This window comes from Scleropages formosus, chromosome 11, assembly GCF_900964775.1.
Source record: "Scleropages formosus chromosome 11, fSclFor1.1, whole genome shotgun sequence".
Taxonomy (NCBI): Eukaryota; Metazoa; Chordata; class Actinopteri; order Osteoglossiformes; family Osteoglossidae; genus Scleropages; species Scleropages formosus.
Window position 1 is genome coordinate 20,625,022 of NC_041816.1, and position 23,912 is coordinate 20,648,933.

The window sequence follows — 23,912 nt, forward strand, 5'->3', positions numbered from 1 at the left end:
CTGTCATAAAGTCGATGCTACAGGCGCTAAACACAAGCTTGTCGCCGACACATTATTCATGGATGATAAGTATGTGCTAGATATTACTAATTAACTCAAGAGGACAAAACTGAACTCTAACATCCAAAATTCCCTTGTATACCAAAGGCTCCTTTAAACACAGCTTGTGCTAATGAACAGATACTTTCTACTCTCAGGTTTGTACATGCAGCTACCAGCTCACAAGAAATGCCCTATGAGAGCAAAAATGTTAATGCAATTCAAAATACGTACCTTGGTAACGTCAAGCACCACAAGATGCGGGCAGACCCCACTTCCACGCAGGGTGTCACTTCTGCACATCTCTGCTGTCTCATAGGTGGGTGCCCGCACATGCAAGAAACTCAGAAATCTCAAGAGTCTTTATAATCTATAATAATAATGAGCCCTAATGCAAAGTCTTTAAAAAAAAATCCTAAAAGTTGAAAAGGTAATGAAAGCTTAGACGTGCAGTGACAAAACACATCGATTCTCTTGAAAAGCAATATCATTACAAACTGACTGATTTACTTATTATCCTTTTATTGCAAACGACATTTCATGAAGAGCTCCGCAGAGGGTCGGTCGCCAATTCACCAAAACGTGTCTCTGGACTGTGGGAGAAGATCCGAGCATCCAGACAAAACCCTTGTGGACACAGGGAGAGAAAACTCAACGCTGACTGAGTCGGATTTGAACCAGCACCCGCTGTGCCAAGGTGCCAACAAAAACAGAATAAAAAAAAAAAAAATATATATATATATATTATATATATATTATATATATGAAGAACAGCAATAGTTACGTAAATGGTAAGAGGGAAAGGGGACAGAACAAAAAGAGCCTGCAAATGTGGGTCTTTAGCCTTGATTTATCAGGCCAGAGCAGAGAAGATATTCTGGACTTGGTTTTGAACTAGATTTTCCCCAGTGTTCAAAAGAAAAGGCAGAAATGCATGTTTAGTTAAAGGGGGGGGGGGGGGGGGGGTGAACCATTATGGCTCAGGAGTGCATGATTTATTTTTCACATTTAAATTAATAGCAGTAAAGCGTCATTTTTACGAGAACCAATTTTCAGGAACGAATTACAAGGATGCCTGCATGTCCACTGTAACCGCAGAAACAGGTAAAGACACAAGTCTATGCATGTCTTGATTTACAACCCCGAAAACGAACAAATCCTCGGTCGTTGCCTGGGCCAAAGCCAGTCATTGTCTCAGCCAGGCAACCGGTTCCTCGTGCATTTCCTTCTCGCTCGTTTCAAAAAGCTTTCGTAGCCTACATTTAAAGTTGGAGCAGTTTCCCCTCCAGTCGACGGTCTGTTTTTTCACCTCGGTCACGTAATCCTCAGCTCACTGCAAACCCCTCCCTGGTGAACAGAGGCGGCAGTGGTTTAAAGGGGCTCATGAAAGGCTAAAAACAGGCTTAAAGAGCAGAAAGGGCGTCGATCTGAGAGACATAAAAGATGCCCTCCGCCTCACCCCCCCCGAGAAGGTGAGGCTGGACTCAAAGCCGGGACGGGCACCCCGCTCATCAGCGATGCGCAGCACAAACGTGCAGTTTAAAGGCGCCATCAATATTTCAGTGGCTGGAGGGCGGACGTGGGGCGCCTGCATTAAGGTTCTCTCGCTACCGTGGAAAGCGGAGGGTGTCGAACACGGGCGGACCAGGCCAAAAACGGCACGATCAGAGGTGTTCTTGGTGACATCTGACCCTCCTTCACCTAGCACTGTCTCAAAGCAGATGCGGAGGGAGCATCGGGACTCGTGCGTAAGGCGTACACACCCCCTCCTCTACATTAACTGCTGTTTACGCCCGTGAGGGACCGGTAAAATGGTAGCGTGACGCTTGTCGGTCTCACAGCAGCCACGGGGGAACCGTGTGACAAACACGCCTTATATGCAGCACTTGGAAAGCAAAGAGTTTCCGTTGAGCACCTGATGGTGAGTCTAATGTGATCATGTTGCAGATAGATCCTCTCAGGAGCCATTCTGAGCACATGAAGGAAATAATGGCTGAAAATTAAAGTTGGCCTCAAAATCCTAGCTGGGATTCTGAGCCAAAAGGAGGAAATGGTGAAAACCAGGTAAGACAAACGTACCTTGGAAAGGAATGGAACGCAACTGGTCGTCATTACAGAACAATAGGAGAGTTACTTCCACTCATCATCACAAGTCATCTCATGCTACTTTAATTCTTATTTTGAACAACATTTAACTATTTTAAGCCAGCTGCTAAAGAGTCTGGAGGGAGTCCGATACACTTTCCCGACATCGCTTTCCCAAGATCCCTAGGCAGAGCTCTCGCTCTCTCCAGCCCCGCGGTACATGGTTTTCACGGATGGCCTTGTGAATGCACAGAAGAATCCAGAAAAGACCGTGCCAGTGAACCATGAGAAATGCGGTACCATCCTTCATCCCAGGGTCCACAACTGTAAATCCAAGGACTCTACCTCTTTCCTAATGCCCATCCAGAGTAGATCCGCTGCCCTCAGTAACGTCAGGATTTGGATACAGTAGAAGGTACGTAAGTTCGGCTAAGAGGTTCATTACACGAAAAGATCCAAAAAGACAGATGCAGAGCAATGGTGGAAACGGAAATTCATCTCCCTAACTACAAACATTCAAAAATCTTATTTTTTAAAGCAAACCCTTCGGCTATCCATGGCAGAAGCTGATGTTGGCCGGCTCGCTCCACCTGCGTGAGCTGGGGGCTGAGCAACAGTGGGAAGGGAACACAACATCAGCACCGTGACCCCAAAGAGAGAGAGACCAGAGAGAGACCAGTGACAGATGGAATGGGAAAAATGCCTTTTACTAGAAAACCAGCACCACACGGTACTTAACATATCGAGGCAGCAGGAGGAGCAGAGGTAAGAACTGTCACCCTATAATTAAAGAACCCAGGTTCAAACCGTACTCCTGTTGTAGTGCCCTTGATCAAGGTACAAACCCAGAATCAAGGCACTAAAAATGACTCAACTTTAAGAATGTGTAAACAATTATAAGGAGTTCGGGATGCAAAACTGAGATTTTTAGTGACTCTGGATAAGGATGTCGGCAGAATGAATAATCAAATAAGTTAAAACATTCCCTAAAGCAGCGGGGGTGTGGGGGTTCCCTTATGAGACTGAAGGGGACAAAGACATAAGATTAAAGACACTGAGGAATGAGCTGCTACTCTGGTTTTCTGTAGTGATATTGTTTTCAGTCTGCAATATATCTCCACCAAGCCAAAAACAGAGATGTCCTGAGACACAAGTGGATATGTAGATGTAAACGTTGTACGAGAGGCTCTACCGGGCAGGTGTGGTGCCTAATGAGTGACAGATGCCGAGAGGCAGAGTAACCTTACTTGAGGGACAGCGAGAAGTCATTCTTGCTGGTCTCACTATTCCGGACCAGGTAGCTGGCCTCCTTGCAGAGTCTCAGCAGCGACTCGGCGTCTATGCGGCTGATGGCTCCGTGGTACCAGCTATATTGAATAAGGGGGGAAAAAGAGAAAGAGAGCAAAAAAGTTTTCATTCCATAAAAATGTGAGCTTCTGTATATTTCCAACAGGAAAGAAAAAAACATCTAAAAAAAAAAAAAAACAACACGTGTCCCTTCTCTGACAGTACCTGCAAAGTGATGCCACCGTATTGATCTGTGACCTGAAAGCCGTTATAAGACTCTGATAGATAGATAGATAGATAGATACCCACCCATCCATCCATCCATCCATCCACTTGATCTTTGGTTGTTAAAAGTCCCATGAGAGAACCTGTTGTAGTACCTTTGAGAAAAGGTACCTACGATTCATTCCTTCGGTAAAATTGCCAAATACTTGCAAAAACTTCAGATAAAAGTGACCGCTGAGTGTCGAAATCGGGCTCTACTTGGATTACTATACTAACGCTCGTCAGGAGACCCAGACAAGGACATCATGGGATGCTCAGCAAGGGGGCTCCACTCACAACTGGCTCTCGAGAGGCATGGAGGGGTCGATGCGCTCGCCCACAGCCACGTTGCAGTGGTCCAGCGAGCCCAGCTTTGTGTTGACCAGACAGCCGCTGGAGTGGCGCTGGGGTGGCCGTACCTTGCCCTCCTTGGTGGGGGACATGCGTGACTTCTCCAGGCCCTCGAACTGGACTGCGAAGAAGGAGGAGACAGAACAGACGTGAGGTCATCAAAGCACCTGACCCGCTTGTTTCCCCTCACAGGTAAATACATCTGAGTGCGAGTGACCATTCTGACACCCCGGTGTTGACGATGTCTGAGTGGTACAGCTACCGACCGCTGCAAACCAATGTGTCATCAGAGGAGGGCTGTTCACAATCACGGGCAGAGCAGGTTTCACAAGAGGCTGTCCTGATTTACAGCCGCTCGCCGGAGGGGCAAGTTAGGATGAGCTCCGGTAGATGTGGAGAGGAGAGCTGGTGTGGTAAAGAGCACTGAGGACCAGTCAGTAAGTAATCATGGCAGACACGGTGAATGCTGAGAGGGAGGATATGGGTGTGGCAGCTCAAGGGATGCTAACATGACATGTCAGTGTAAACTCCAGGCAAGAATGTTCCTATGGATTGTCCACTCTATCGGATGTCACTCATCCCATCTTGGGGAAGCAAACCTGCCAGCAGCAGTGAAACGAGATGCTGGAGAAGGAGCTCAAGCAAACGAGTCAAATGAGTCACCGCAGGATGGGACCTGTCACAGAGGGTGGAACCTCATCACCAGGGTACTTCCTGCCTCCGCAGACTTCCACATTCACATCCCACTTTAGCAGATCAGAGGGCAGAGCTGCATTTTCAACACCATCGTGCCTCCGCAGTACACCTTTCCTCCGGAGCGCAGGCACCTCTCACTGTCCGCGCAGAATCCAAGTGTGACGGACGGGTTGAAACAAACATATCAACATATTTTCTTTATCAAAGAATCAAAATGAAAATTTCCATGTCACTTAGTGAAGAGGGAAAAGGTGCAAAAAAGAAAACAGTTTGCAAAATCATGGCTCGAGACAGTCTGTTCCTACACTGTACACTGGGGGGCGCACTCAACTTCCTGCAGACAGGTGGCACGTCTGCGTGGAATCAGTCTGAAACGTCATTCGCTGCAGTTCCAGAGCACGGTGCGTGCATTTTTTGTGTGTGATTGTATGCATATGTGGCCTACTTCCATGAAAACACCTTGGGCATCGGTACCCGTCGCCACACACACAGACAAAGCCTGCTCTCACTGTCAGCCCTCACACAATCACCGTTTACATACTGTCCTGTACCTCTAACGTCTCATTTGTACAGCTTGACAGAACACATAACAGCGCACCTCATAAAACAGCGCTCCACACGGCAGCACGCACACACACACACACACACACACACACACACACACACACACACACACACACACAAACCACTTGTCCTAAGCGGGGTCGCGGCAAGCCAGAGCCCAACCCATCAACACAGGGCACAAGGCTTGAGGGGGAGGGTACACACCCAGGAAGGGACGTCAGTCCATCACAAGGCACCCCAAGCGGGATTCGAACCCCAAACCCACCCCACAGCAGGCCCTGGCCAAACCCACTGCGCCACCGCACCCCCCTTATGGCAGCACAGACATCCACAAAGAAGTCTAGTCCAGCCAACGATAATGGTGGCATTGGACTCAACGGCTCAAACCAGCTTGTTGACCTCAACGACGGTACGAGGACACTCCCGATGAATGTTTCAGGTGTGCTTCGCTCATGTTGTGCTGCCTTGTTTCCTCAAACTGCTGGGTCAGGAAAAGGACATCTGGCACACACACGCACACAGACACACGCACACAGACACACACACACCGCTCCCTCAAGCTCAATTTCTCCGTCGCAGTAACAATTCTTAGTGAAACAATATCAATATCACTTTCAGTGGAGCTAAACAAGTGCATTCAGCCTGCGCCAAAATCCATCAATACCCTCACGAGGAACTCCAACATCACCAAACCTAGTTAAAATGTCAGCTCCCCGAGGCCCTGCTGCCCCGCGCCCCTGGTTCTCCCACGGGCATCGACGCCCTTGCCACTTGTCACACACGCCGTTTCGCTCAAAGAATGATCGCTCGGGAGCGAGTGCTCTGGAGGCACAACACCGAGCAGAACCGTGTTACCAGTGGAGAGGAAAGCCCTTTCAACGTCGTGCGATCTGTAACAAACAGCCCCAGCAGATGTTTTAAATTACATCCCGAATGCCGTACAGTGGCCGCCGCTTGCTGCCACACACCTGTGTGACATGGGAGCACCAGGTGAGCGCGACACCCGTCCGTCACCAGGGAACAAAGAAAACAGTCAGATCCAAAGGCGGGGCCGCAAAAGGAGGTGTCGCGTGTAGGCCACCCCCGAACCCGGCTAACCCGACGCATCTGCGTACGCGTGGGGCAAGCCGTCTGCGTGTCCGAGCGCGTGAATGTGCGCTTGCGCGTCCGAAGAGGACCCGCTACGTCAGATGGACCCTTCGGCCAAGCGGAGATTGACGGCTAACAAGACGCGCCTCCTCGCTAGTGGCTGAGGGGGGTGTCAACACCAGACACTAAATAAACACAGACAACAGAGGTCACGAGGGGTGTCTCCGAGAAGCCTGAGACGCAGTCTCCAGCGCCCCGGGCTAAGGGAATCGGACAGCATCCGTGTCCAGCACGCTGCACACGGCCCGCCGCGGTAGCACGTTGCTATCCCACTCGCTAACTATGGCAGCTAATTAATCTTCATTTAAAACGGGCAGCTCCAACCTACAAGTCCGCGGTGGAACTGGGCACGCTTTCAGCTCGACACTCTTACATTTTTCCCGTCTGATGTTTTAAACGATTAGCGAGTCTGAAGCTTCTAACTGATTTTCTTTTTTTGGGAAGTAAATAATGTATTACGCGGGATTAGCTTGGACGATAGCTGAGCGTTGCTTCCAATATGGATGGTGACACTTTTTTAACCTTCCATGTGTTTAATGGTGTGAGCTAACTGCCATGTCAGGGTTGGACTGACACATGGTGCTCAGACCGATGAAGGCGAAACGGGTCGGCAGTCATGTCGGCGGTCCGACATTTCACCCGCATTGCAATTCCCGGTACGCGGCGCCAAAGAACCCGCTGAGGCTAAGGCAACAACCAACCGCGCCACCAACGCTCGCTTGTTAAAGATCAAATCTGAATAAGTTAATTGTAATGCTTTGCATTCTGGGAAGGCCAAGGGAGAGTGAAAATAAGAGAGGGGGAAGAAAAGAAAGTGTGCCCTCAAAGTGCAGACAATTAATTCACGTCAGAAAACAAAAGCGCTAGCTCTTCATCGTGCCCAAACAAAGGACTTGCTTCCATTTATATGCAGATTTAATTTTTTTTTCCATGACAAGAAATATTCAGAAATGATAATGATGTCAGACTGGAGAGGCACACGTCTTTGGAAACGCAACATAATTCCATGAGCTTCCAGCTACCTGTTAGTCATGTGGATGTTAATAGCCTGGAAGGGTATTGTTCCTCTACGGTCCTGAAGGGCCGAACTGAGCAAATATTTTATTGCAGCCCGTCCAGCACTCTTGATGAAGGTCTGCACCCATTCGGACCATTCGTAGTGTTCAGGCTGAGCTGGGGAACCCTCCGAGGGATCATCGCTCAATAACCCTGGCCTAGGACCGCCTTCTCCGCGACGTTTCGCATCCTTCGGGAACTGGTGAAAGACGCTAATGGATTTTTATTGGATTTTCCCAAAAATCCGGACGGTTAACACACCTGGGTGGGATACCTGATACGACAATCAGGATCTGTCTCTCCCAGGTGTTCAGTTCAGGGCAGATGCAACTGAAATCACATAACCGATGAGACACCGAGGGCCTTGTCATGTTCCCCATCACGTTTACGTATTAGCCTTCAAAGTGACTTACAGTGCTAAGCCAGTTACAGTTATTTTCTCATTTACACAGCCGGATAACTGTACCGGATCAGTTCAGGGTAAGTACCTTACTCAGAAGTACTACAGCAGGAGGTGGGATTTAAACGTGTGACTTCGAATGGTGGCGGCTCTAATCACTACGCTACCTGCTGCCTGTATTATTGTACAACCTGCAGGGATGAGATGCCATCAGGCAGAATTTCCAAAAAATGTTGCAGCAAGTGAGGGAGTAGGGTTTTGAGTGAGTACTGGAGAGGCGTGTAACCTACCACGGTTCCCTGTCCCCTTCTGAACCCTGGGTGGAGATCAAAAAGGAGGGGACCAACAAAACAACCAACACGTAGCCCCAGCCCAGGCTATCCCATGTCGTGCGAGATGGAACAGCACAGAAGAAAGACATTCTTGGAGTTGAAGGACCACCAGACACCATCACTGTGGACATTAGCGGCACAACAGCAACTGGAAGCCAAAACTGTGTCTCCTTTCTGTGTGGTCCTCCAAGCTCTTCCCATTAGCCACTGCATCGGCACGGAGAAACCTCGCGGAGGGGCGGAGCATCGGGACTCCAAAGCTTTTAGATCTGCAATTACATTTGTCAGATGTCTTATTTCTCCACGACAAAACACATTTCCTCACGGCAAAGGCTTCTGGGTATATTTATTCTGTGCTATCGGGCCCAAAATGGGTTTCCTTTCACAGAGCACAGGAGGGAACGACAGATTTAAATGTCAGTTTATGACTGACAGGACTGACATCAGGTTTGCCCATCTGAACGGGGGCTTCAGTAATGACTGAGCCCATGTAGCCTGAAAAAACATAGTCTTCTACACTTGCACTTATCCAGACTGTAGGCCCATGAAAATGAAGAGAGCATGAAGAACAATTCTGACCCAGACTTCTGGATGGACTTCTGCCTCCACTCATACCCACATCGTTTGAACCGCTTGTCCTGTACAGGGTCGCGGGGAACCAGAGCCTAACCCGACAACACAGGGCGTAAGGCTGGAGGGGGAGGGGACACACCCAGGACGGGACGCCAGTCCGTCACAAGGCTCCCCAAGCGGGACTCGAACCCCAGACCCACCAGAAAGCAAGACCCGGTCCAACCCACTGCGCCACCATACCCCCCTCTCTAATCGTACCCATAAACCTGAAATAACTTGCATATATTTTATTTGCAATTCTAATCCATGTGCAAAGGTAACAATCCTGCAAAACACAGCTCTCTTCATGGTCACTGTATAGGTAAACCAGCTGCAGGAGATGTCAGCAGACTTGCGACGTCATGTGAGTTGCGAGCGGATGCGCAGTGATGAGAGCAGTGGAAATGAAGAGGAAAATGGCAGATGAGCGAGGCTGGGGGGGCACCGTGAAAGAGGGTAGCCTTGCTGACACACCCACCGGGATGATGCTGGTCACAGGCGGTCTGTCCGGGTGAGGATGGGGGCTGCGCGGGCACCGCTTGTGCGGGTGCACCCGGGGCCTCCACCTCCTCGACCAGCGGAGGGGCGCTGTCCAGTTGCCCCACGGGGGGTGGCCAAGGCAGGTCCTTGATCACCTTTATCTCCACTGCAGACAGCAGCAAGAGGTAGGGGTAGCAGGTAGCGGTATACAGAGAGAGAGAGAGAGAGAGAGAGAGAGAGAGAGAGAGCGCAGGAATAAAACAGTGAAAATCTGGAAACAGAAGTGAGCAGCAGCAGAAGGTAAAATACAGTTCAGAGCAGAAGGAAAAGATCAAAGCCACTGCGACAGACTGGCATCCCATCCAGGGTGTACCCTGCTTAGCCTTGTGCCCCGTGCTTGTGGGATCGGCTCCGGACCACCACGACCCTGACCAAACAAGCGACAAATGACAGTGCGTTAATGACCTCTCCCTTCCGGCTTCTCTGCGAGCGACCATTCACGGCTTCCGCTTTCCGAGGTGCTGCACAGGGCGCTTGGTTCGCCACATTCCCAGGGCGCTTGCGGCGACCTGCAAGAACAGTGGACTCTCTCGCTGACCACGTGACCGAAAACACCCACCCAAAAGAGCAACGATGATCTTTGAGCAGAACTGGCCGAGCAGCGAACAGCATTGTGCACTGGGGCACAGCGTTCAGACCGCAGAGGAGCGCTGCGCGGCCCGGGCCGCAGCCTGCTGCCCCCCCTCCGGCCCCTCCCGCGCTCGCTCACGTCGTGGCTGCCGCATTAACAGAGTAAATCAAGCGGCAGCGAGACAGCGCGCTCTCACTGGAAGTTGCCCATTACTTAAATACCGCAGGAAGCGCATTAAATAAAGGGGGCCGGGAGAGGAACACATCTCTTCATTGGCTGTCGAGGCCGAGTTCACCGCAGTAGCTAATGAAGAAATACCGCGCTCTGCGACGGGAGTCGTCCCGGGAGTTCTGCGCGCGGGCTCAGACGTCGGCCGTGGAGCGAGACTGGAGCGTTCTCGGAATTAATGAAACGAGGAAATAAGCCACGGAGCACTTCCGTCCCCCAGCAGCCCCCGCTCCCCCGCCCCACAGCGATCCTTCGCCGAAAGTCGGCCGAGGTGGCGTCACATGTGGAAAAACCGTAACGCGTCGCACGAGCTTGGCCACGGTAAAAAGCAGGAGCTGTCGTGCCGCGAACTTTGAAGAGCGTGGGGTGGTGTGCGGAGGAGGGAGTGAAAGAGACGTTGGGAAACTGGCAAAATTCAATGGGCGCCGCACTGATGACGCAGTGAAAGGGAAAGACGGACACATCGGACGCTGCGGTGGGACAGGAGGACTACGGATACTAGGAGCACAGTGAATTTACCCCGGTTCTAAGCCCGGAAGGAACCTGCATTGGAATCCGAGACCGTGCGGAATATGTTAATGAAGTCGGACGTTGTTTCAGTGGACAGATTAAGTGAGACATGAGAAAGGACAGGCACTCGGGGGTGCAGCCCGCAGAACTGGGAGGTGACGGGGGGCGACTCGGAGAGGTCAGGCCGAATGACACCACCCGGCAGAGAAGGCGAATCTAAACGCGTGCGACGCTTAACCCCGAGCGGTGCGACTGGAGACGCCGGTCCGCCTCTCCCACGGCACGTTAGAGCGTAATCGTCCCGGGGGGACGGCGAGCGCAGCGCGGTGTACTCGGCCGCACGCCGAACCCGCAGGCCGGACTTAACTGGATCCAAGCAGCCGTCACCCTGCGACCTACGCGACTCCGCTGCGAGCGAAAGGCCGCCGGCGGGAAGCGGCTCAGCCCCGACGCTCTGTCACCATGCGGATGATTGCTTCTGAAGGCTCTGGCTCCCGGCGGCGGCGTACAGTATAGAACACGCAGTGGCATGGCTCACGGGGAACATTTTCCTTTTAACTTCTGGACAAATAAAGGACGCTTACGTAAGCGAGAGTCCTACAACAGGGCAACGAGGCATCCCGTCATCAACGGCGCAGCGGTGAACAGCTTGTCGGTCGACACGGCATTAGACCAGATCACTCCTCCATATGCGTGGCACGTGTCCAGAGCCACGATTCAGGCGGCACACCCCATTGCAACAGCACCGGTGGCGGGCCAGGGGGGTGCGCCTTGGCGTGTTCTGACCTTGGGGAGAGCACGATGCCAGTTCGCACCCCGCCAGGGCGTCTCTCTCCATCCTTCGACTGACAGAACTGGAAATGACATTCAATTTGTTCGTTCTCCAAAATGACAATGCATTTCCTAAATGTTGTAGTTACGTTGTCAATATTTACAATGTTATCTCGTCTGCAGTAGGACAAGGTCCTCAGGCTCTGCGCATACGGTGATCCGCCAACTCGAGCTGCGAGAATTAAATTTCAGTCATCGAAATCAAGAGGCCTTTCTTTGTGTTTACGGGGGCCGAATTCGGATGTCGCTCGCCCCCTATCAGACGAGCTGTGAGAGACATTTACATTGATTAATTTTGCAGCTGCTTTTCACCAAAGCAACATATAATGACTATTAATATTTGGATTACACTTTCATCCAAGGTGTCAGTGTTACACAATAAACTCCCAACAACCAGTCGCATATTTATACAGTGCAGCTATTTATTTTATGGGAAATCTGGTAGTGTAGTGGTTAGAGTTACTGCCATTGGACCCACTAATCACAAGTTCGATCTCAACTCCAGCTATAGTAACCTGAACAAACTACTTACCCTAAAATTGCTCCAGTAAAAAAAAAAATAATTCCCCAGCTGTATATATGGGTAAATTATTATAAGAAGGTTAACACTGTAAGTTGCTTTGGAGAAAAGCATAAGCTAAATGAAAAAATGTATCATACACACTATAAGCAATTTAGAGTCTCCAGTCCGCTTTGGACTTCGACTGTGGGAGGAGGGAAGAGGGACAAATGGGTGGCACAGCAAGTAGCGCTGCTGACTCACAGCACCTGGGTGGTGCAAGAAGCTGTGGGTTCGATCCCCACTCAGTCTGTGTGGAGCTCGCACATTCTCCCCATACCTGTGTGGGTGCTCTGGTTTCCTCCCACAGTCCAAAGATCTATGGATGAGTGACCCAGTGTAAGGAGTGTATCCAGCAGTGTAAGTCACCGTGGTGAATAAGGTGTGGGGGCTGATAACACTAAATAGAGTTCATTGGAAGTCGCTTTGGAGAAAAGCGTCTGCTAAGTGAATACATGTAAACCCCTGAGAATCCATGGCACATCACTTTACTGCAAAGTGTCTGCTGCATGAACAAATGTCAGCCCAAGTGTAAAATCCCTTTGTAGATTCTTTCATTTCACACAGAACACTGCAGTTGGTCATATTTGTCTGGATATGGAATATTACACTGACCTCCAGAAGCGACGAGTGAAAACACACAGCCTCACGTCCCCCGGTGGGGTGGGGAGGCCTGTACAAACCCCAGTAATGTGATCGCTGCAGCAGACACCGGCGAGCCACACTTTCTCCCCTTATTGTCCACGGAGCCTCCGCCACTTAAACAGTCATTACACAGCAATTTCTCATCTAGATGTTACGATCTACCGATCCGACCTGAAAGAGCGTCCCGAATCACCGGGTGGCGAGCGCGTCCGCTGTGCCGCTGCTTGTGACAGCTATTATTACGTTCGCAAAGAGCCCCCTGCTCGTCCTCGCCCACGACTCGCTTTTGTAACCCAAGAGTCGTCATCTGACGCTGCTGCCGAGTTTCAGCGCACCGACGGCTTCTGTCACGCCGAGGACCTTCTCGGCGACGCGGCCTCGGGTTCGAAGGCCCTCCTTGTAAGGGAGCAGAGGCCAGGCGTACGCAGGGGGCGCCTCGTGACCGAGGCGAAAGGGGCGCTCGGGGGTCCGGCTTCCTGCGGCGGGAGCGTGGGCTATGATAAACGTCACCCGTTTCGAGTGACCGACTGCGCGATGTCTCACGCGCCGAAACGAAGGATGTTTCCGGAACAGGGCTCTTTGGCGCGTCGTCGTTTCCTTGTTTGGCAATTTTGTTCACCTAAAGCATGCACACGTTAACTTAGCCAAGATTTATTGGCTTAACGCTTTTAATTACAAGGTAATAATTATTTTCAATAACGCCGGCACATGAATCACACATTTAATTCCACTGAGTAGCATTTAATTCGCCACTGCTTAATTTGGCTTGCAAATATACTGCATATCCCGAAGAAAGTGGGGGAGCGCAGTGTACGTCCTCTTTCATAACTGCAGGGCTTTAACTGCCAAAGTGAGCTTTCCCAGCGGCGACGAGACGGCGGACCCAATTAGGAGAGCGGCAACGGCACAGGTAGCGCGAAGGCGCTGCCCCTAAAGTGTCTGTTGCAGTGAAGAACAAATCCCGTTTTTCCCCCCGACAGAGACACTCTCGGAGCGTTTGCACACGTGAGCAGTGTGCTGGTGGCCGTGGGAAGGCGGCGGTGGGGACAGGTCAAGGGAGGAAGAAGGTGTGCAGCATCTGTAGGGGGGACGGCCAGGAACTGGGCTCGGACGGTCACCGGGTGGACATAGGAGCGAAGCCCACATGCAACGCCACTGTCTGATCCTTGATGTAGCGCGCCAGCTTGCGGAGGCCTCCAGCTCGCATTTCCCAAGCGGAGCCACGTTCGGAGAGCTTAACCCCTCTCAATTATTCAGCCGGATCACGGGAGCCGTCTTGCAGCGCTGAGGTCATTAAGCCCTTGAAGATTCATTAAAAATACATAAAGGCACGCGGCTCTCCAGGACCTCGGGCAGGGGGGGATGAAACGGCGGCGGTGTTGGCCCCTTATCTGCGCCGCATTAAGTGCGTCGACAACATTGGCCACGGTCCAAGTTAATGGAGTGGGATGCCAGCAAGCACCCGAAGTGGGGAGGGGGTTGGCAGAGATTAAGTAACGCAAGTTTCTTCGCACCGAGACGTCAACTCTCGCGTTTCCTTTGTCCGCCTGCCTATATACGCATGTCGGCTTCATCGATAAGGCACGGCCTCACCCGCCGCCAGCCTCTACGCATAACGCGGCATCCCAGCGCACGTGGGCCGAGTGATCTACGGGACTGAGTACAGACACCCTCCACGCGTAACTCGATGAGTGCGATGGGGTCAAGACTCACCTAATGCGTGAAGAATGGCTGCATGGGTATAAGGGCAGGGTTACCCGACTGAACCCCTCCTAGTGAAATATAGCACATGGACAGGGGTTTAAAGGCAGGGGGGCTGCAGAGGGGGGCGTGTCTTATTTTACATTAATTCATTTTCCTGACACTTCTCCAAAGCAGCTTACGGTGTTAAGCTACTTACAATGAATTACCCATTTATACAGCTGGGTAATTTTTACCGGAACAATGTAGGATAAGTACACTCAAGGGTCCTACAATCAGAGACGCAGTTTGGTCCTGGGTTGTTCCATTGCAAAGGAACAACTCTGACCGCTACTCCACCTGTTGGCCCGACTTTCTGAGCGGCGAGAAAAACAGGTCTATTTCACTACAACTATTCAGTCAAAAAAGGAACAATATGCACACTTGGTTAGTGTTATTAGTATGTTAATTATAGTTTCTATGTAAGGGGTGGCGCAGCGGGTTACCCTGTGCCTGCTCTTTGGTGGGTCTGGGGTTCGAGTCCTGCTTGGGGTGCCTTGTGATGGACTGGCGTCCCGTCCTGGGTGTCTCCCCTCCCCCTCCGGCCTCGTGCACTATGTTGCCGGGTTAGGCTCCAGTTCGCCGCAAGGACAAGCGGTTGTAGCCATTGTGGGTGTGGGTGTGTGTCTTCTACGTAACTTTGAGCAAAAGAACATCAGTTCATTGAAAACTTTGCATATCAACAGCTTCGCTCTCCATTTTAAGGGTAGAAATGTCATCTCTAAAAATGGTTCCACACTGGTCTGACTCAGATGGCACCAGCTTTAAGAAGTGGTTCTGGTCGTCTTTGTTCCCCCAGCAGCTGTAAACCAGGTGCGAAACGTTCGTAGGGTCAGCTGGAGAAGACGCTCTGTTGACCGCAACCACCCAGCAGCAGCACATTTATTAAAACACGCTCCGGCAACCACGGTCGCGCACGGCACCAGCTCTTAGCTTGGCTCCGGTGGATACGGTCATCGGGAAACGGGGCTTTAAACCAGACCGCAATGACCGAAACGCGGACATCGGACGCCATCTATTTTCCCAGACTCCTCAGCTAAGTCACACACTCTTTCCACACAGCTGTTGCAAGCGAGAGGAGAGAGTACTCTTTTTTTTCCCTCGTACCAAACGCGGCGCTGGGTGCGATGGTTAATTTAAGATCAGTAAATATAACATGAAAGGCATGCGACATGAGGCGAATCAAAGCACCTAGAGCGGCACACGCCCTCCGCGGACGCCCTTCAGATGCAGCGTCTGCCGCTTACGCGCATCGCACGCAGGAGGGGGCTGGCGGCGCATGTGGGGGAATGTCATCGGCAGCAGAGCGCGGAGAGCAAAGGAAATACAAAAGTTCACAAACAAATACACATAGAGTCGGTTTAAAAAACACACAGACACAGAGACAAAGAAGAAAAAAAAAACATCTGGTTTTTTTTCTTTTTTTAAAACGATTACCTTCAAAATAAGGGGTACTGCAGAAGCGGGGAAAAGAAACACTAAGCGATTAAGACTAAACTGGAACTGGAAAAATTACAGAGGAGCCGAGAGAGTAAAAAGATATAAAACAAATATACCAATAAAGTAAAACTATACACAGGGGCGGGCAAAAAAAAAATGAAAAAAAAAAAATCAAGTGTTACTGATGTGTCTGGATGGGACCTTGAGTCTAATCGGTCTCTGTAGAATAACTCGCAGTGTACACTGGCATTACTTTACCGCTACTGAGGTGAAACGGTGGTAATACGTACTGAGGCCACACAGCGCTACCGTAGTACCACATGGCTGCAGTGACATAAATGGGTTTGAAAGAGAGACGTTGAGACGCCCATTGGTGCTGTGACTTGTCACAGAAAACGGGCTCACGTCCATGTAGAGGAATGTATGAGTGGACACATGCGGGCACCCGAGCGCGCGCACACACACACACACACACACACACACACACACACACACAGAGTGGGCGACGCGGGACAGAGCAACCCGAACCACCTGTCCACATAAGAGGCTGTGAGGAATTTTGGAATCAGGTCATTGTCTCTGTTCCAGGATCTGGTCCGAACCTACTTGCAGTCAAAAGAAAGCCGAGTTCTTTGTGGAAAAAGGGAATCGAAAAAGGAAGGTGCTCAACAATGGGGGAAAAATGCTATTTGATGGAAATCGAAGAAAGAGCGTTTGAAGGGGAGGGGATTCTTTTGTTTTCTTCCAGCATCCGTTGGAACGGCTCGGATGAGTTATGGCAGCGGTAGCCACGCTGGCGCCCCACACACACACACACACACACACACACACACACACACACACACACGCAGAGCCTTGCTTTCTCGGTGGTTACACACAAGTCCTTCCCTCCAATCTAGCACAACTGACAGAAGGTACCATCAGAGAGGCCTATACTCACTAGACTATATGCTGTAAAATTACGTGTGGTAGAGAAAGAGTGTCCGCAAAAACCAAGACAATGACACGGCGATCCTTACACTTACGAGTGGCCTGCGATGACATTCCTGCTCTGGATTTATTGCGGGGGGGACAACAACAGGAATGGCTGGTGTTCAGGAGCTCACAAACACCGCTCAGTGCTCCACTTCCAGTCATACCAGCAAAGGCCTTGGAGATGCGGTCCTTCTTCCACTCCCACGGCTGATCGTACTCCTCGGGGGGCCGCTCGTCGTCCTGGGGCAGCCGGCTCTCCCTGGGACAGCGGGGGGGCTCGGGCTCCGGCTCGCCGCCGTCTTCCGTCGGCTCGTAAGGCGTGTCGTAGAGGGGCAGCTGCCGCAGGGGTCCGTCCTTGGGGCCCCGCACGCCTCGGATCTCTGGAAGAGGGAGAGGCAGAGGAAACGGTCACCGGACAAACCGCCTTAAGCCCGAACCTTCCGGAGCAGAGCAGCCGATAATGCCCATCACACGGTCCGCAGAATGAGGACGCCACTTGCGGAAAAAAATGAAAAGACGGAGGGTGTTTACAGTCGCCAGGGCCGCCACAACAACCTTCGCGCCGTGTCTCTGACCTTCAAAGCGTCTTCATCGGCAGCAGTGACGTGAAGAGACACGTTGTACGTACGCAACCCCAACACCGAAAGGACCTCCAGACTGCCGACGGTATATAGTGCCCAGTTGACCCATCACACAGTCTGAACTGAGGGCGAAACAGTCCACCCTGTTCACTTAGGAAGTACCTTTATTTTACCGATCGGAACGAGGTAGACACACTATTACTGTCGTTACCCAAAGCAACACACAATTCGCTAAATTGGACTTGTACTGAAGTGATTCATGTTAAAGCTTCAAGGGTAGAGACGTGGCCTCTCCTGGAAGGGCTCAGCTTTCGTGGAGCAATTCCACGTCTGTATCCGCCATGGTGTCGGAAATCAAAACTTACTTAAACTAACAGGACGAGGAGTCATCCAAGCAGAGAGATGACCTTTTCCAGGCAAACCCCGTGCTCCGATCCCCCCCCGCGTCTCCTTCCCTCCCACGCACGAGTTACTCAACCCCCACAGCCTGCTGGGAACAGGAGAAAGTGTTTGGGGCTTGGAAGAACCTGTGCCGTTCCCTCAGGGATGTGAGATGTACCGCTAAGAAAGGGCTCGGAAAGGGCGATTCCTGTGGTCCGCACCACCTGCCACGATGTGCTGAAAAACCGCAGCGAAGCCTGGTTCATAACCCACGTTTAACAAAAGTGACCGTGTGCACGGGTGGCACCGGCCCGGTCCGCCTACACCCACGACAAGCCCGACCTCTGGCTACGAGGAGCCGTCAGCCGGCCCGGCCAGAGGCTGAAATATCACACCGCACCGTTGCGTAATTGTCCTCCAGCCCAGGGGAGCCCTTGAGGAAAAATGAGAGAAGTGCCATGTGTAATGGAGCTGCACCGCAGGGGGTGGGAAGAAATCTTTAAACTATTTCGCAGATGGCAGAGTCACCCCCCCCCTTTTGATCACCACGTTCAAAGTGTCGGGTGTTGCGAGTTCCTCGCCAGATATGTAAGAGCCTCGCATTGGAGAACAAACACTGTTTAAGGGACCGGTGAAAAGAAGAGGAGGTCTACGAGAAAGCAGTGGAGGAGTCGGGCTACCGGAGTGGTGCTGTGAGCCACGGGGAGGACGGATGCTCTTTTGTGTTACAGGGTCAAGCTCTTGTTTAAAAGGGAAGTGAGAGGGAGGCAGGACCTCTAACTGGAGGCGTGTGGCTGTGAATAAGATGCCAGAGAAGATTAGGAAGACTGTCATGGGAGACGGAGCTGAGTCAAACCCTGCCACGTTCCTCTCCCTCCTGCAGTACCGGGCGCCATTAACACCCCAACCCTTGTCTGGCAAAGGTCGAAGGTTATCCAGCCTTCAGACGCCTTAACTCGGCAACCAGGCACCGCACCCCCGGCCTTGTGAAGGCCCACGCCTGACCCTGAGTAAGGGCAGACTGCCTCTGGCCGTTCAGTCCCACCTCCACATTCCACAATTTGGTTTATATAAACGAGAACCTCACAGCTCTTGTGCCGCACGGCTTTTTTAATCTTCCGTGTGGAGGACTTTATTTTGTTCATGCATTCATTTAGCTGACACCGTTCTCCAAAGCCAAGTACAATGTTAACCAATGTTTAGCAAATTTTTAAAGCCGGGTCTTCTTTACTGGAGAAGTTTAGGTTCCTTGATGTTTTTAGGTTTAGGTTCCTTCCTTTTTACTGGAGCAGGGCAGGTTCCTTGCTATATACTTGAGTCTTTCAAACAGAAGGCGCCAGCTCTAACCATTACACGACCTTCAACCCAAATATTTTCCTCCAAGACTGCTGGGAGTACAGTCCATTGCGTCAGTCACAGACATAAGCTATGATGATCCTTGGTTTATCAACTTGACCTGTAATGTGACAAGAATGTTTACACTAAGTCCTGCTTTTTCATTCTATCCATTTTCCATTTTCCTTGATTTAGATACAGTCAAGCACAACACAGGCTGATCTTGTGGGAGGTGCATTGAGAAATTACTTAGAAAGAGTGCAATAAGAGAACAGCACCATTTTGGGAGAGCGCTCGGGGGTGTGTTCATACCCTGGAACACGGGGGAGTGAGAATGTCCCCACTTGATAGAAGAAATCCCAGCTGGGTTCCCAAACACACTGAACGGACGCTCAAACCTGCGACCAGTTCCTCGTGAAGCCAGTGAACTCTCCAGCTTCCCACAAAACCTTAGCTTGGACATTAGAAATGAAAGAGTACAATACATCTGTCGCATCGATTAGACACAGTCTGGACAGTGCAGAGAACATGATGTGCCTATGCTCAACGAGCCCTTTGACATTATTATTGTGCTGCAACGACCGAAAAGGCATGTCCTCTTCTTCAGATGAAGGTTACCTGTGATTACCTCCTCAATCATGAAAAGGACAGCTAAACCACAGACAGACGTGGCTCAAGACTCCAACCCTTTCTGGTCTTCCGACCTGGAGGCAGGTCCAGGGTCACGTTAACATCTAAGTATCCATGCAGACATCTTCATCCTAGACAGGAGCCACTCGGACCATCTATGCCTCTTCTTTCACCCAAGCACTGTTTTTCTCTCAAGTGCAGTTCTCTAAATGATTCCAGCGACCTAGAGCAGAAAATCATGGCCAGCATCAGGCTGCTGCACATACTCCATGGTAAACCCCCACACCTCCTTTTGATGGCAATGGTCAGTGATGCTGATGGTCTTGGATCTTGAGCCGGAGATTTTGAAGAATGATGGATGGCAGATTCGGCCCTGGGTTTCTTGCAGGTACTTAGCGTGAAGCACCAGGTTAATTCAAGAAAAAAGACCCGAAGTACTTGCAAGAACTGGTGACAAATTTTGAATACGGGATGTATGCATGGTTTTCCACCAAGTAGAAGACTGGAACACGTGGACTGGTGCCACCAGTGAAACCCAGGGTCACACATGGCATCTGGGAACATCTCAGTTGACGCCAAGTTTTCTGTCTTCACTCAATGTGAGTTACTTATCAGTGCAGCTCTGTGAACAAAAGGAATGTTATCCATTTTCTTCTCCCCTGGCTCAACACTATCTCGAGCCACCCAGAAGTGTCCTGTCTCAGTCTGGATAGAAGTGATCGATTAGAGGTGTCCAAATGCAGGAACAAATGCTCAAGGTCACTGGGTTAAACCAGGGGCCTGAGCAAGTAACTGATATTGCACCTATTCTTTTTCTCAGTGGCCTCAAGAGAAGAAGCTGCAGGTAAACAACAAAAAAGAACACTACATATTTATGGCGCTGTCGGAATATTTTAGCAGGCGAAGTTTGATGCTGATGGTTCATTTTGACAATCGGTTAATGATTTGACAGTGGTTAAAAATAAAGAATAAATAACTGACCAATACAGTTATGATGTCTTGGCATGTGAAATGATGACTTTGTAAGCCATATCTGAACACCAAATGGTCTTAAGTGCTCTTTTTGTGGGCTGAATGAAAGAGAGTGTAAATTACAGGAAGCTGCTTCACATCCCTGGTCCAGATGGAGGGCGTGCACATATGGCTACCATGGGCAGCGGACAGCATTCCAGAAGTAAGGCTCTCATTTCTCCATTTCACAAGGAGCACTGTCCTGGTCCCTGAACCCTCCCACCGCAAATAAAACCCGACAACCCCCACAGGGTTAATACTGCCTGTCACACCTCCGTTTCAATCCATCAAAGCAGTACTTGTCCTTTCAGCTGTATTCCAGACCCTCGGGGCTGTGGGATACCGAAAATAGCAAAATCTATGGGGTTAGACAGATTGGGAGGAGGACAGGCCCTTGGGGGAATGTGTTCAATTAGAAGGTCTCACACATGGGGGAGAAGGAACCTTGGGAGAATGGGGTTGATCAGAGGTGGAGTGGGAAGGACGGCAAAGCAAGAACGCCTCATGTTTACTCAGGCTTAAACTTCACTTGTTTCTGCTGGCCCATCTTCATTTCTCATATCTTCAAACCGTTCCTCTGACCGGGGCCTCGGCAGCAATAAAAAAGAAGAGAAGATCAATAACTCAGTGCTGGCGGTTCTCTTCGAGTCTTTCCTTGCTTTCTGAAGAGTTATGCTGCCACCCCCTCCCCTGGCCACCACACCTCTCTCTCTGTGGCTGGGCAGAGATCACCCTTCCATCACCACACCAAGAATGTTTACTGGAAGGGAGGAGGACTGATGGTTGCTGGGAGCAGAACGAGCCTTCCTGGCCAGGCTCTCTTCATAGTACACTCGGAAGGGGAGGCGCATGCAGTTTCGGTGCAGTTCGGCCTCTCAGAAGGACAAAGTTGCCAACAGCAGCCCTGTCTGTGCACTGCTTGTGTGATGTTTCGTCACACGGATTCCATCCATTCCGCAGAAACGCAGGCATTTGATGCGGTCGGAGCTAAACCTACAGATGGACCGACCCATATGTGAGCTGAGGAAAGGCTGCGTTCGCAGCTCGTGTTTATGGATATTTCGATATTCTTTCATTCTTCATGCTTTAATCCAAAGCGATTTCTGTGTGACAGTAAGGAAGTCACAACAACGTTATGTAAGAAGCACTGTAAATCTGCTACGTCACCATCAGCCCAACCGCGGTTGGGGCAAAACGACCAGTACCCTTCAATTTACGTGTTCAAATATACCAAAGGACCCCAGAAAACCCCAAGTATTTCTCATAGAAACCATAAACATAACGTACTACCCTCAATACCCATTTTTTAATGCACAACTTTAGGGAAAGAAAAACTCTGCCTGTTGAAGCTATAGCTTGAAAACGCTGTTGGTTCTTAAGCTCATGTTTGATGCAAGGCTCAAATTGTGTAAAAAAATCTTATGTTGACTATTACAAAATTTTTCATAGTTAGTTCCTACTTGATATGATGCAGTTGAATATTAACCTCAGACAATTAAGTAAACCCCAGAAAACTACTAAACTACAGCACAAGGATCTTCCCTTGGATCTTGAGCTCCTAACTTGCATTAGCAAGCGTTGGCCTTAACTTCTACCTGCTACTCCAAACAGGAGTCCAGGGCCCTCTTAGAGGATGACCCACTCCCACTACAAGATCGCGGACATGGACGGCCATGAAATTATGGATCCATCACCCCGCAGGACAGACAGTGTGTCGGCCTGTGACTCAGGTAACAGTGGAGACCCCGTGGAGGCATGGAGGTCCCACAAACGGTCATAGGGCCGATGATTTTCCGCGATCACGGAAAACGGACGGAATTCGCGGATTTAACATTTTGAAATGGAATTTAGGTTTTCATACGCAAAATTTCGTATTTTGCACAAAAATCTAGCGAAAACAATGTCTAATTGTTGAAGTTTCATTAAAAATAAGTTTTCTGAAGTCTCTTCACTAAATAATGTTGCTATTGGCAATGTTGCCATGACACGGTGTAAAGTAAGCGACGTACCAAACTTGCGGAAATCTCCCAGAAGCCCTTGTTTCTATAGCAATCTTCCACTGTTTGATTTGAGTGCGCATACTGTGTACATTATAATTGTTCAACTGCGCATTACCACGTGACGTGATGGAAATATTTGGCGAATAGAAATTTAGTTGTTTTACCACATGATGCAAACATACGCATACATTTCAATGAAATTAGTCGGTTACTACGCAGTCTAACGTGAAGATCAAATATTGTTAGCGCGAAAGCAATTGTCAATAAATTAGCTTTCGGCAGCGTTCGTTCATTTACAACAACCAATCAAATCGTTGAAAAACTGCCCGTAGTAAATTATAGTATGTAAATAAAAAAACAGCTGATTGATAAAATTACACTGGCGCGAATTCGACAACAAATTTCACAGCAATGGTCCCTATGGATTAATTACAGCAAATAACGGTAAGTATTAATGTGCATAAATCTATTTTAGGCGGGGAAACATAATCTATATAAATAAATTCGCTGTCCCTCAGTTTTAGACGTCAAACTTTTATTGGGAAGTTGTGTGCTCTTTTGATACTAGAAGTGTAATAGTAATACTATATGTAATTAAAAATGTCACAATTCACACACACATTTTCAGAACCGCTTGTCCCATACGGGGCCACGGGGAACCGGAGCCTACCCGGTAGCACAGGGCGTAAGGCCGGAGGGGGGAAGGGGACACACCCAGGACGGGATGCCAGTCCGCCGCAAGGCACCCCAAGCGGGACTCGAACCCCAGACCCACCGGAGAGCAGGACCGTGGTCCAACCCACTGCGCCACCGCACCCCCTGTCACAATTCAATAAACAGAATAATAATTCTATACAAAATGTATTGTTTTAAGTATTCAAATGAAGAATATTCTAAAATATTTTATACTATCAAAATAAAAACATTTTCAGTTAAAAAATGGTTTTTGACACATCAATTGCATGAATTATACCTGAAACGGAATTTGCCTCAATGCGAAACGGAAAATTATAAATTTTGAAACGGAAAATCATTGGCCCTACGGTCAGCAAAGGATTCATCCAAAGACCAAAGACAATAATGATATAATGCTAAATTAT

The 23,912-nt window shown here is 49.9% G+C and overlaps 1 protein-coding gene across 12 annotated transcripts in view; it reads right to left on the reverse strand.

The window, feature by feature from the left end:
• LOC108940900 (SH2 domain-containing adapter protein F-like) overlaps nt 1-23,912 on the reverse strand; it is a 97,802-nt gene that overhangs the window by 8,703 nt on the left and 65,187 nt on the right. For 2 of the 12 annotated variants that reach the window (XM_029256117.1, XM_029256118.1), the window contains exons 3-6: nt 16,919-17,254; nt 9,314-9,481; nt 3,973-4,142; nt 3,372-3,491 (exon numbers count right to left, since the gene is read on the reverse strand). In XM_029256117.1, the coding sequence (XP_029111950.1) occupies nt 3,408-3,491; nt 3,973-4,142; nt 9,314-9,481; nt 16,919-17,254 (758 nt within the window). In that variant the 3' untranslated portion in view covers nt 3,372-3,407. Of the gene's footprint in view, nt 1-3,371; nt 3,492-3,972; nt 4,148-9,313; nt 9,482-16,918; nt 17,255-23,912 lie in introns of those variants that run through there. The other 10 variants (XM_029256114.1, XM_029256111.1, XM_029256122.1 and 7 more) reach the window with 8 other exon arrangements.